Source organism: Meriones unguiculatus, chromosome 2 (genome assembly GCF_030254825.1).
Source record: "Meriones unguiculatus strain TT.TT164.6M chromosome 2, Bangor_MerUng_6.1, whole genome shotgun sequence".
In the NCBI taxonomy this organism is placed as follows: domain Eukaryota; kingdom Metazoa; phylum Chordata; class Mammalia; order Rodentia; family Muridae; genus Meriones; species Meriones unguiculatus.
Genome location: NC_083350.1, coordinates 172,169,408 through 172,183,363, shown reverse-complemented (window position 1 = coordinate 172,183,363; position 13,956 = coordinate 172,169,408). Strand labels below are relative to the sequence as shown.

Below are 13,956 nucleotides of genomic sequence, written 5' to 3'. Positions count from 1 at the left end.
AAGACTGTTCTGTTTTATAGGCTTATTTTGTTGGGATAGTAAAGAAGGCCCAGGTACATCATCAAGGTTGAGTTTGGTAACTTGTCTGACAATGTTCTATGAAGTCTCCTCATTAAAGGTGATTTGGCTTCTGTGGTAATATTGTGGTTTTTAGAAGGAAACAAAGTTAATGACATAGCAAAATGACACGAGGAAGTAGTCACTGAGTTCTTTAGGACTAGTTTATTTGCTCACTTAAAAACAAAACAAAACAAAGCCTGATTTTTAAAAAACTTCCCACAAAACATTTATCTTTAAAATACAAATTCAATATAATTCAAGCCTCTGTGCTTGTTGTACCTGTCACTGAGAAACACGGGTGGAAGGTACAGTAGCTCATAGGATCTTCATTGCTGTATAGACAGAATGAAAAGTGTGGAGACTCCCTCTGGTCAATTGGCAACCTATATCCTTTCCTAGACAAATACTTCTGAACAGGGTGAGAACACACACAGTTTACAAATTATACAAAGAATTAAAAAGCAAAATATTTGAGAAAATTAATCACTCCTGAAATCCCTACTGTGTAGCCGTATCTACATTAATGACACAGACCTAACTTCATACTGAGCATATTTATTTCAGAGCCAAGGAAAATAGCCTTTGCTAAGATCAAGAAATGTATACATGAAAACAAGCATTTTAAACCAAACATTCTTTGTAACACTTGCAACTGAGTGTAAGTTCTTCATAGTTTCCATTCTTAACAGGGATGAGAACTTCTGCAGCTCTACAGTGTGAAAAACATGGAATCAAAGTTCCCTCTGTGTCACATCCCAGGGACTTCCCATTGCTGTGTCCCACGCCCCATTCTTCAGAGAGACTCTGCAAATGAAAGCTGAGTAAAACGGGAAAGAGAAGTATCTGTGCCAGGGGCTGAAATCCTGTTTTGTCCACCAAGGCTCAAAGTCCTGCTCTCTAACTTGTTTAGTATGAACTGTAGGGATGTCCACAGCTCGGCTTCTAGAGAAAGGCATTCTACACACAGCACACATGGCTTCCTCAGGAGGGAACCGATGCTGCCTAAGCAACGTGAGAGTTCTTATTTCTCAGAAATGTTTTGTTCGTCATGCATACTAGGTCAATCACATAGGCCAAGCATGGTTATTGAGGTTTGGATATGAAGTGTCCCAACCAAAGGATCAAGGTTTATGGTCACTAGAGCACGAGGACTGCTACTTTATCATGGACTACCATGAGCTCACAGCTGAACGGGCTACCTGGAGGTAGAGGACACACTAGAAGCAGGTGGCTGGAGTATGTCTCTGAAGGGCACGCCAAAGCTTAGCCCTCTCCTGTCTCTTTGCTTCCTGATAGTCACTAGTGAGTAGCTTTCCTATGCTGTGCCCTCTTGCTGTGTTTCTGCCTGCCACAGGCCTAAAAGCAGTGGAACCAGCTGACCATGGACTAAAATGCTCAAACCATGAGACAAAATAAGTCTTTCCCCTGACGTTATGCCAGCAATGCCAAGTGATGACTAATATACTGGGCATGTGCTTTCTATAGGAAAGGCCTGGGCTCTATCTAGTTACAGGTTTCAAAAGAGCACTTAATACAAACTGATCCCTAAGCAAAAACTATCCATTTAATTAATTCAATGTTTTTTCATATGAGGCCTCACTGTGTAGTAAAAGGTATGCCAGTACTTGCAGTACAGTGGAGAGCCTCCTGCCTATGCCTCTAGAGGGCTATGATTTGAGAATTGAGACCACACTTGGCATAAGAAAAAGTTTTAGTGAACATGTGACCTTCATGTCTAACATGGCCACTGTTTAGATCTCTTAGGGTACCTTTTATGATATCTAAAATTTTTAAGAAAGGTGAAATAAGGGATTCAAGAAGGGTTTCATAATATGTAGGAGATAAAAAACTCAGATTTATACTAAATAATATGGCTCTTATATATAATTATTGAATAATGGGTCAAAAACATGACTTTGTAAAAACTGTAATGAGAAACACTACAGAGTGTTTGTTTACTTCAACACTGATGTCTTTATGATTAGCTTTATTAATAGTATACTATGTTCATGCACTCACACCCTTTATAAAAGATTCACTATTCACAATGTCTGATTCGAGTTAACAAAATATTCAGTTGACCATTAGGGAAGAAATGAGATTTCTTTTATGTAACTGCCTGTTGTTTTTAAGAGTGAAAGTTGATGTTGGTATTTTAAAACTTAAATTTTCAGGGTTACTGTTCATCCAACCCGTAAGTTTGCCGCTTAGGCCACAGGACTGCCCATCAGTCTTTCTTGCCGGAGAGCAATTAATCTCTTGAACCACTTCTCTTCAGCTTCGGCCTTTTCAATAAATAACTACGGTAAGAGAAAGGAGAGGAAAATGTTAGTCTGTCCCAGGAACTCGGCGCTGAGGTGACATGACGCAGCCGCTCTGACAGAATACTCCCAGAGCAAGAGGCATGCATGCTGCCCAGCCCTTGCCGCCTACTCCCCGGCTCAGCCCCCATCCACGTGCGGTGGGCGCCCTCAGGAGCCCCCGTGGACAGGAGTCACCTGACTGTTGTTTCACACACTGGCAACCTCACACCTTACATCAGTGAGCTCGTTTTTCACCACGTTTCTGAGAAACACAGTCAGTCACATAATTCTGTGAAGACCTTCACTATGGTCTTAGTGACAGGTTCACAGCTGGAAAACCAGAGCCAGGCTAGTATTACAACTTTTACTTTATAAAACTTTCTCTTTTCAGTTATAGAAAGGAAAACCATTTTCCTTTTTTGAAAACCATTTTTAAGTACACAATAGTTTAAGAAGTCAGGATCCATATGTAGATAATTCCAGATTCAAATATATGTAAAAAATATTAAGGCCTGAGGTCATCTGCCCATTTTTAGAAAAGAGAAGCCATGAACCCTTTCCTGCATGGGTCTTTCTTGTGTCAGAACCAAAGGACAATTGCTTGCGTGACTCAGTGAGCAGAGTCATCAGGTTTACGGGTCTCACATTTGGATGTGCTAGAGAATTGTCATCTTGGTACTTGATAGACGTGGGGATGCTGTCAGGGTCTATTTCCTTTCCAGTGCTGGGTGGCTCAGCAGCTACTGTTGCTGGTCCTGATGCTGGAGTCACATGCTTCACTTCACTTGGTTCCACTGACTGAAAATGCAACACATAGTAATCTAAGCAAAACCTACACTTAGAAGTTTCACTATTTCTAATATTGAACAATAATTGCTCTGGTTAGTCTCCTCTGAGATGATATTCATCTCAGAAGGCTCCACATTCCTGAAAAAGAAAAACTGTTATTCAAAGAAACACATACAACTATGAAGGAAAATTATTTCATCTCTTATGATTAGTATAGTTTTCTTAGTAAACCAAGGGTTAGTCTTATTCTATTAAAATATATACATACGCATACGTACATGCACTCATATATATATATATTTGGTGGCTAAATTGTAATAATAAAAATGTTATAATAATACCTCTAACATTAAGTTGGCCTCAGGTATAAAAGCAGATTCAAATGTTATCCTTAAAATATATATCTATCCTTATTAGATATAATTCACAAACCATACCATGGATTTTAGCATACCTACAAAGTTATACAACTGTTATCATTATCTATTTCAGAATATATTATTCCTTCCTACATTCCATACCTATTAGCAATCACTACTTATTTCTTCTAGCCTCTTGATGAAAAGGCAGCCAACTGACCTACTCAATGGATATTTTGTGTAAAAGGAACCATGCGGTAAGTGGTTTTCTGTGAGTGGTTCTTTCATTTAGCCTCGTATTTTAAAGACCCACCGTGTTACAGCATATCAGCACTTAGTTTTTGCAGTTGCTAAATAACATTCCATTGCATGGATCTGCATGTTGATCTGTGCATCATCTGCTGATGGACTCACAGGTTATCTTTTAAGATTCCTTAAAATATTCTGAAATAAAAGCTTTGAAAAAAGGTCCATCATATTCTGTAAGAATAAAAGTAAACGCCCTCTCCCCTGACCCAGTGCGTGCCATGGCCTATGCACTGCACTGCGTGCTGGGACACAAAGATGGATAAATCACTGTTCCTGCCTTGAAGGAACCAACGGCATGTGCTGACTCAGGCAACCTTCAATCTTCCCTGATAGAGGAGGTGGCCTGAGGAGTGACTGATGAGCAGCAGGCTGCAGGGATTATGGGAAATGAATTAGATAAGAATTTAATGTTAAAATTAAAATATAATATAAAAGAGATGAATGGGGGATCAATTTTCCTCTGTAGTCTTCTACATCTATGGGCTCTATTGTTTTTAACTTCTATTTTCTTTTGACTCATATCCCTCTCTCAACACCCATTTTCTGAATTAAGCTCAAAACAAATATTACTATGAAAAATGTCTAGAGGATGAATTATGCATAAATTAATTAAGTTTTTCTTAGATTACTTTGTCTTCAATTTGGAGACCTATCAATTTAACTGTCTCATTAAACACTGCTTGGTAAGCCCTAGATACAAAGAGAGAATAAACTAGAAAAAGGCTGTATTTCCTGGTGAGTTTTGTTGTTGACGGAATTAACAGATTATAAACAAATATATAACAATAAATACATAACTATTAACCAGAATATATGCCTTCAAGAAGTAAATAAGGTACTGACACAAAATGATGGGGATTGGAGGGGTGAGTCTACTTTAGTTTGGTTGCCTAGGGACAGCATCTTTTATTTACGAGGTAAAATTTAAGACACATGAAGAGGAAGGAAGAGAGTGCTTTAGCCAGAGGGAACATTGAACAGTCTGAGAAGAGAAAAATCAGAAGGGAGGCCAGAGTAGACAGTTAGACACTGTGGCCAGCCCCTGGCCCACTGCTTGCTAAGCGCAGCCACAGCCCCATGCGGCACAGGCCAGGAAACTGTTTCCAGGCAGAGGGCCCGGGAACTGGAGAATCATTCTTTGTTTCACTCACGGAAAGACGTTCACTCTTGCGCTACTTAAGGTCAGATATTGGAAAACTGCTTCACAGCTCTTGTCAGGTTCTAAGGTTGTTTTGGTGGAAGGGGAAGTCCTCAGGTAGTGGTCAGCAGCAGCAGACGAGTCCGTTTGTGTCCGCCGCACGTGTGTGAGTGCGCGTGCGCAAGTCTGCTTGTTAAAACCAGAGGTAAACCCTGGGTGCTGATTCTTCGGTACTTTCTATGTTAGGGTCTCCTACTGGCCTAGAGCTCATCAGACAGGCTAGGCCTGCTGGGTAGGGATGGAGGGACGCCACCTGTCCCTGCCTCCCCGGGGCTGAGATTACAGGCAGGCCGCCGCCACCACACGCTCCATCGGTCCTTCTGCTGCCATAGTATAACAAGCACCTGATGGACTCCTCAGCCTTCAGCCCAGATGGATTAACGTGTGATGGTAAGAGTCATTCATTGTTTTGGCGTCTTGTTTGATTCAAACATGAATTCAGTTTTATGCTAAAGGAAAAGTGTCTGCATGCATAAGAGCGACTTGTACTCTTACAGACAAAACGACTCTAAAGGCCCTGTTTCTGGGCAGTCATAAAACAAGAACAGAAATTCTTACAAAGTAAGGGAGATCGACGCTGCAAATTGTTTCCAAATGAAGGTATTCTTATCAATACGAAACCCAATAATGAATGATACTTATGTGAACAGCAGTGTTTAATTTTTATAGATGTTAAAAGAAATAGTCATTAGGTTCTATCTGGTGGTTTTCTTGTTTTTTGGAGTCAACCTCCTCCCCCACCCAGGCCTGAAAGGTACATGGCCCTAGTGATAAAGTAGTGATACACATTTATGGAACTGAGGTAAAGGCAAACTCAATATTCTATGTGAGGGAAAGTGGGAACTATGTCACGCCAACAAAACTTAAAAAAGATTTTTTTGGTAGTCCATGTTAGCACGCTTCCACAGAGCTTAGGCAGATTGGAGGGGCTGTGGATTCTCTCTCCAAGTGGGAGAGATAGCATTCTGTCTATACTGGCACCTACTCTCGTTCTGTCTTTTCCTGTGTGTTTTCCATTGTGTGTGTACCATGTATACACATGTGCTTGTACCAGTATGCCAGCATGAGGGTTGAGGGAGGATGGAGAGTCCCACTCAGTCACTGCATGCCTTGTTCTCTCGAGACAGGGCTTCCACTGAACTTGCAGCTAGGCCAGAAGGACCCAGTGACTCTTCTGTTTGTGAGCACATATGTGGCCAAACCTGGTTGTTTTCTGGCATTTCCCCGTGTATGCTGGCATACAAATGTGTATCTTCATGCTTGAAGGGAAGACCTCTTGCCCACTGAGCCGTTTCTTCAACCCCAACATTTAAAAAGCGTAAATTCTCATAGAAATTAAAATTATCAAAAGTTAGGTTTGGAGAATGGAAGTTTAAAATTCTGTGGTTGCAGAATCAGTGGCTGCTTCTTACTTAAGTGATGGGAGGCGTAAGAGAAAATTTTGGCTCAATCATAAAAATGGACCTCAGCACAGGCCCACACAACTTCTGGCTTTGTGCAATGCCGCCACCTGGTGGTACAGTAGAAAAATTACTTTCCAAATCATCAGAGTAATAGAAATAGGCACGTTGCACAGGGCTATTTACTGTCCTTTTGAACACTGGAGGATTACTGGCCAGATATAAACAGCTGGTGCCAAGTTTACGTGGGACAACATCCTGAAAGCAAGCTGTATTTTGGCTTCTAAAGTTAATGATGTATCCAGGATCTATCACAGTCTCTGACTACTTGGGTGAGGTTTCACAGATAAACTAGTTAAATCACTACCCACTATAGGCTATCCAGAGTGTTTAGAAAGTCATTGCTATGAGGTATTTTCTTCCTAGTGGCAGTTCTCTAGTTTAATTAGTGGACATAGTGCCAAAGGAGAGCCTCAACTGAAGGGTGGCTCACATGAACAGCCTTTTTCAGGGTAGCAAACTCTATACTAAGTACACAAAGCTGTCTAGAGGAGAAAGATAGGGAAAGTTGGGCCCTGGGTGATTTAGTCCTCAGGAGAGTTAATCTTTGCTGTGCAGCAAGGATAGCCCATCGTGTCTTCCCAGGACCTGGATGAAATAGTACTCAGGATAATTTACTTCTCCTTGCTAAGTAATCGCCTCATAAATAATTCATCTTCGCAGGCATCCCGAGTCCTTGCCTTCCACTGCAGACACAGACGTTTCAGACTAGAAGGCGATGCCACTTTCTAAGCTAATAAATTGTCCCTCGTTTTATATTTCAGTGGAGGACAAATGTATTCTTGTTAGCCCGCCACTGCTCTTCTGATCATGCTGAAGCCCAGTTTCTAATAACAGTCATGTGCTAGATGGCTGAGACTTGACTGTGTATTCAAAAGTGAATGCGACCTCTTGAAGCTCTAGCGCATTCTCCGGTTGGCACTAATTCTACCAGGTATGCTCTCCTGAAGCAAATCTTGAGTTAAAAGTAAATGTAAAGTGAAACAATACTTAAAACCAGATAGGAAACTATCATAGAACAAAACTCAGTCTATAGACTCTAGAGTAGTATTTCCGCAGAAAGAAATTGCTCATTGATTATGAGAACATCCAGTAAGAATAGGGAATTCAGAACGAACTTCGGAAAATAAATACAAGGCCAAATCCTCAAGTAAATACATTCTTATAGATAAATGGCTTTACACTATGCAAGGTTAAGACATTAAATAAGCCTGTAATTCCAGCACAGGGAGGCAGGGGCAGGTAGATCTCTCTGAGTTTGAGGCCAACATGGCCTACAAAGCAAGTCCAGGACAGCCAGGGTTACACAGAAAAACCCTGTCTTGAAAAAAAAAAAAAAAGAAAAAAATGAGTATTAAACTAAATGGCTATATCTCATTATATCTCATATATATATATATATATCATACATATACATATAAATATATGACTTCCCATTTGATAGCTATGGCTTTCAGGAGTTTTGATGATACACAACTAAAAGTTCAAAAGCAATAAACACAGTGACAACACAGAAGCCTATGGATTATCCTGACATACACCATGCACTCAATTCATATCTTTGGAATGTTCTACCTTTAAACATATCTGGCAACTTAAGGTTTCAGATCTCTATTGACACCAGAAGTGCAATAGGAAACAATTTGATAGTTTTGATATATCAGATTAGTAAATATGAAAAAGCTTTTGAAAGACAGTTCCCTGGTATTTTTAGTAAAAATTTAAATTGGTACAATATTTTTGGAGAATAACTTTTATTCTCCAAAATAATGCAACTTTAACAAATATTTTATTAACTTGTTTAACAAATTTTGTTAATAATTTTATTAACTTATTTAACAAGTATTTCATGTTACTAAAAAACATGTAATATCCCAAAACATAACTACTTAGAGTCTGATATCAGAGAAAAAGAAATGATCACTACGTCTACCATTAGTATGTTCTATAGCCTTACTGCACCTGCACACGTATTAGACTTTGAACTAAGCGGAAGCTACAGCTATTCCTTTACTACATGAATGCTGCTAAAGCTACCTGTATTTCCTATAACATCTTTTCCTACTAAGAAATGTAAATTCTTAAAAGCAGTCTTATTAGAGATTAAAAGAATAAGTAAAAAATTCAACAGAAATAAAATGCAATCAAAACTCAAACTGAAGCTGATTAAGTGACACATATGTAGGCAAAGACTGGAGATACATTCTTCTATTTGACAATAGCTTTATCATGTAAAGTATTTTTCTAATATCTACATAGGAATGATAATTCAAAAAGTATATATACACATATGTAAAAAAAACTCTATATTTATGGGAGGGACATTACACTTACAGAATCACATGCAGTAATATCTTAGCTGTTTTGATAAATCGTAAAAAATAAAAATGGTGTCAGAATCATGTTTACAGTGTGTTTTTCTGTAGGTGAGTCTAAGTTGCTTCTCATTGATTCATGCTCTCACCGACATGACTGGTGTTCTCTCCCTTATCCCTCTACCTACTGGAGGAAGCACTTAGCTCTAAAGTAAAATCCATTAACGAAGCATCTCTTCAGCTGGAACCCAAAGGCTTATTCACATTGTCCATGCGGAAACTTACCTTTTTGACTTCTTTACTCGATCTGAATGTCTGCTGAACAAAAGAATCACTTTCAATTGCTTCAATTTCTTTCACTCTTTTGACTTGTTCTACCAGGGTGGCTTGGTCTAAAAAAGAATAATGTTAGTGTGCTTTGGTTACCAACACTGTACCCACGTGATGTTCTTTCTCTTCCTAGATGAAAACGAAGTACACTAAGTTCCGCTGTAACAAATACTTTCCCACTGGAATTTCAAAAATGAGATATGCTTAGAAACTAAGAATCCCACCTAAAATCTAAAGCCTGCTGAGGGGGCACTGCTATGATTTTGAGTAATCTAAGCCAATTTTGTGGGAAGACCTTTCCCTCTACTTTGAACATTTTATCATGGAAACACACGAAGGGAATTAAAGAACAACAAATCCGCCCATAACCATCACCCACTTTTTATATTCACCAACACTTTGTTATTCTTAGTCCACTAAGTCTCATTCTCAACATATTTTGGTGTGGAGACCTGAAATATGTAAAAGCCAATCCAAGAGGGCTCAAGGGCAAAGTCTAGACCAGGTACTGTTTCCCCTAAATACTTCAGTAGTCAACTCTAACAGATTAAGACTTAACACCAATAATAATAATCTTTTCATAATAATGTTTGTCAGGCCTCAAAATACCACTAATTAAGTATAGTCTGCATGTTCCATGTTTACTTTCACTGGCTTAAAAAGATGTCTTTCTACAGTAGCTTGTTTGAACATGATACAAACAAGGATTCACATTACACTTGCTTGGTGGTAGGATTTCCAGTCTCTTTCCAGCAGTCAGATCTTCTCGCCCCTTCCCCCTCATTTTATTGAAGAGAGTGAATTACTTATTTCGTAGTCCCCTGCCTTCTGAATCTGGCTGGCGTCAGCCTCGTGATGCCGTCCAGCATGTTCCTCTGTCCTCCATTGTTTGTGCAGATGAGCATGGACACCTGGCTTCATTCCAGCTCAATTTACTTTGATAAAAAACATACCGTTTAAGGTTTGGGGAGGTGGCTCAGTGGTTAAGAGCCATTGCTGTTCTTGCAAAGGTCCTGGGTTCAGTTGCCAGTACCCACCAGGCAGCTCACAAGCACCTGTAACAGCAGTTCCATGGAATCTGAGGTACTCTTGTGGCTTCTGCATGCACCAGACATGCATGTGGTGCACATACATACATGCAGGTACTCACACATACATATAAAATAAAAAAAAATAAATCTTCAAAATATATAATAGGTACTGTTGTATAATTTTTTTTATATTAAATCAGGAAGCACTGTCCTGATGTTCAGATTGGTCATTAGGTCCAAAGTGATGATGCAATCTGACCTTTCCATTTTAAAATTCTTCTGCATCAATCTTTCAACCAGTGGTTTTAGTAACATTAATGTTAATTAGAGGCTATAAAACATAATTTTTCTTGTATTTATTAGTTCTGAATCTTTTACACTGGAGAAAATTCTCTCATTAGCTGTTGACTGAAATGCAGCCTGTATTATGGGGTCACAGCATATTTCTCTAAAATTCTGAGTGTGAGTGCAGAAACACACATGTATGTGGAAGGCAGAGGACAACTCCTGGAAATTGTTTCTCTCCCTCCACTGTGGGTTCCAGAGACTAAACTCAGGTCACCAGGTTTGTGGAGTAAGCACTTTTATCCACTGAACCGTGTCACTGGCCCTGATTTCTTTTCTTTATTTGGCAGGTTTTGGTCTAAGGGTTTCCAAAGCTGTCAATTATGTGCTCACGGTAATATGTAAATAGTTTTAATCCATGGCAAGGGCTTTCTTATTTTAATGCTCAAATCGCTTCAACTCTGGGTGGTTGAAGTAGGGTGTGTGATCCCCTGAAGTGAAGGCATGCCGAGACATTCCAGATACCTATCTTCTACAGTTCCCATCGCTTCCATACAGAGCCCAGGCTGCGCTCAGTGGGGGAGGCAGCAGAGCCAATGATCTGGGTAGTTGGCATGCTCACCACTTGCTGAACTGCCATTGCTTTTCAGTCTTTTTAATGTGTAGGGAAAAAAATCCTAGAAAATTTATATGAATCCAAGCTGACTACTATCAATTAAATTAGCAAATGAGTTTAAGTAATTTTATAGTTATGAATCTTCTCATCTGCTAAAAATATTCAGCATTAACATTATTGAAAATACTCATTTTCCTATTAGGTACGCATTACATTAAAATAAAATGGCCATGATTACTATAAAGCACAAGGGGTCCTGATGCACCTTGATAAAAGTGGTTTTGACCTTAGCACCCAATGAACTGTCAAAACACTATGCTCTACGTTACTTGAAGTTATTCACCATTTGATTATGCTACTGATTTGATGGGGTTATTCATTTGCTGCAGTTTACTTTTGATTTTTCTGTCTTGCTCTATGACTGACATGTTTTTAAACTATGATGCAGTTCTGGGTTAAATTGTAAAACGTTACCATTCGGAGGCTTAGATTGCTTTTCCTACTCCAGGCCTCTCATTCTCCCTCCAATGTGGAGATAACTGTTTTATTGGGCTTGGGTTTAGCTTCCATCATTCATGAAACCATAAGCACTCATGTCTCCCCTTACCGTACAACACTGACACACTGCATTCCTCTTTACTGCGGGTGTCTTCACCACAACTCACTACAGCTTGGAGCTTTGTTTACTATTTTACAGCTGTACAGTTTGATTTTACCAATTTTATAGCTTTATGATGGTGTTTTTATGAATGCTCAAGTGAGAGCTGAGTTACTAATAGTTTTCTTTCACAGCACCGTAATAAGAGGCAGCACTCAGGTGTCACTTTTAATTCTTGTTTTCCATGTTAGCTGGACAAGATTACATGCCTGACGTTAAAATTCTCGCTTCCACACCGACTCCAGCACACGGCTCAACCAGGAGCCAGTGTATATTCAGCTATGGCAGCTCAGCTTTTGGGGATTTAGACTTTATGGACAACGGCTGCACTTCGTTTGGCCGTTGGGACAACAGGTTTGAGCACTGGCCTTGGAGGATCTGCATGGCAGCAGCGTTTGCATCCAGCAGCCCTGGCCTGACGGCAGAGGCTTCCTCAGAGACAAGTAGAAAAAACACAAAAGGAAAAGTTTAGTAGAAACTGATATAATCTTCAAAGCCTCTGTATCAGCTTTTGGCCAATCACAAATTACAGTTATATGGTCCCATGCAACCATCCGTTTACTCAGGGGAAGGCCAAGCCTCCCAGCTGAGCAGTCTTTGCTCGTTGAGAAGCTGTGTGTCGGGAACACCGGGAAGCAACCGCAGCTGCAGCCAACCGCCCCATTTTTGGGAGAACACATTTTCCTGTATAAATCCATGCACTGTCCAAGTGCTGCAGAACTGCAAATGGCCCCTTTGCTTTAGTATAAAAGGTTCTCTAGATTTTAATTATGTGATGTACTGAGCATATGAAATGAGAGATTCTTTGTCTGGCTAATGTATTAATATTAATGCATCCCTTACTAATGTGTAATTTTTAAGCTTCTATGCATAGGAAGGATGCTATAGTGGAGAAAAATAACAACAAAAAAAATGGGTACCAACTCTAATGTCTCCTTGAAAACATTTTTTTGAATCCCAGTTAGTTTTACCAGAATTATTTGCTATCACAAATTCTCAACAAGAAGCCCTTATTTCTAACTTCAGGGTGATGTCTCCTATGTATCAGCTGCTAGATGTCATGGATTTTTTTCTCTAACTGTCTAACATATTCTCTCATTTGGATTTGCAAAGCACATCATTAGTATTAAATGTCAGAGGTGAACTGAAAAAACAGTACTGATCTCTAAAGCTTGTAGTGTTTGTAGCTTTAAATTTGGAAATATAGCCAGTGCCTAATACAAATAAATGTGGTATCACAGAACCCGGCCAAAGGGCCAGTATGCTTATTAAAATAGCACTGTAGAAATTATAAAGGAGAGGAGAAAGATTAGAGAAAACAGAACATTGTCTTTGTCCTTTAAGAAAAAAAAAATCACCTCGGGACTAACAAGGTGACAGGGCAGAGAGGAAAAGCTAGCTTGCCTGGTTCACAATGTGAAAACAAACTACATAGCTTTCATCTTTTAATGCTGAACCCCAACTCAGCAACAATGATGCTTAAATTAAAAATAGGAAGATGCATGGGAGATATAAAATTTCTGCTTTATAATAATAGCTCAGCTCTATATTATCTGAAAACAATAACCATAAAATATTTTAAATTACTCCATATTCCAAATTCCAGTATCACCATCCACAAATGTAAGCCTTGAGCACAACCATGCAGTTTCAGGAAGCAGAATGAAACACACCAGTAACGGATGTCATGCTATTTTCAGGCTCTTACATGCCATCTAAAGAAATTCTGCATTAATCTTAGATTGACAAATTGACTTAAATTAGTTACTTTTACATGTTTACCCGAATGTATATAAAGCATCTTATTAGTTACAAAGAAAGAAAGAAAGGAAAACAAAACTTATTGGATGCTGGCTTCATGATGCAGGCCTGTAGTCCTGGCTACTCTGGGAGATGAGGCAGGAAAATCGTGAGTTCAAGGCTTGGCTGGGTTGTGGTGGGAGTGCAAGGCCAGCTTGCATAACATAATGAACCCTGGACTCAAAACCAGAGGAAGGCTGGGAGAAGGAGGTCAGTAGCCATAGCTGAGGGGCAGAGAGGTAGGCTCTCCCTGAATTTGATTGTCAGCATGGAGGAAAAAAGTTACTAGAGAAAGAAAATTAAAGAATGTTAAAAAAGAAAAACCTTAACATGGGGAACAGGAAGGGAACATATCCATTAGCACTTAATGATTTCTACAAGTACATTATTGGTAAATATAATGAATTCCTTATTTGTCAGATGTCATGGAATAGATGTATTGT

General features: G+C 39.4%; 1 protein-coding gene across 3 annotated transcripts in view; it reads right to left on the bottom strand.

Moving 5' to 3' along the window:
• Window positions 1-207: 207 nt before the first annotated feature.
• Window positions 208-13,956, bottom strand: part of Rsrc1 (arginine and serine rich coiled-coil 1) — a 325,236-nt gene continuing 311,487 nt past the window's right edge. For all 3 annotated transcript variants that reach the window (XM_060378403.1, XM_060378402.1, XM_060378405.1), the window contains 3 exons: window positions 9,079-9,185; window positions 3,009-3,161; window positions 208-2,360 (listed from right to left, as the gene is read on the bottom strand). In XM_060378403.1, the coding sequence (XP_060234386.1) occupies window positions 2,268-2,360; window positions 3,009-3,161; window positions 9,079-9,185 (353 nt within the window). In that variant the 3' untranslated portion in view covers window positions 208-2,267. The remainder of the gene's footprint in view (window positions 2,361-3,008; window positions 3,162-9,078; window positions 9,186-13,956) is intronic.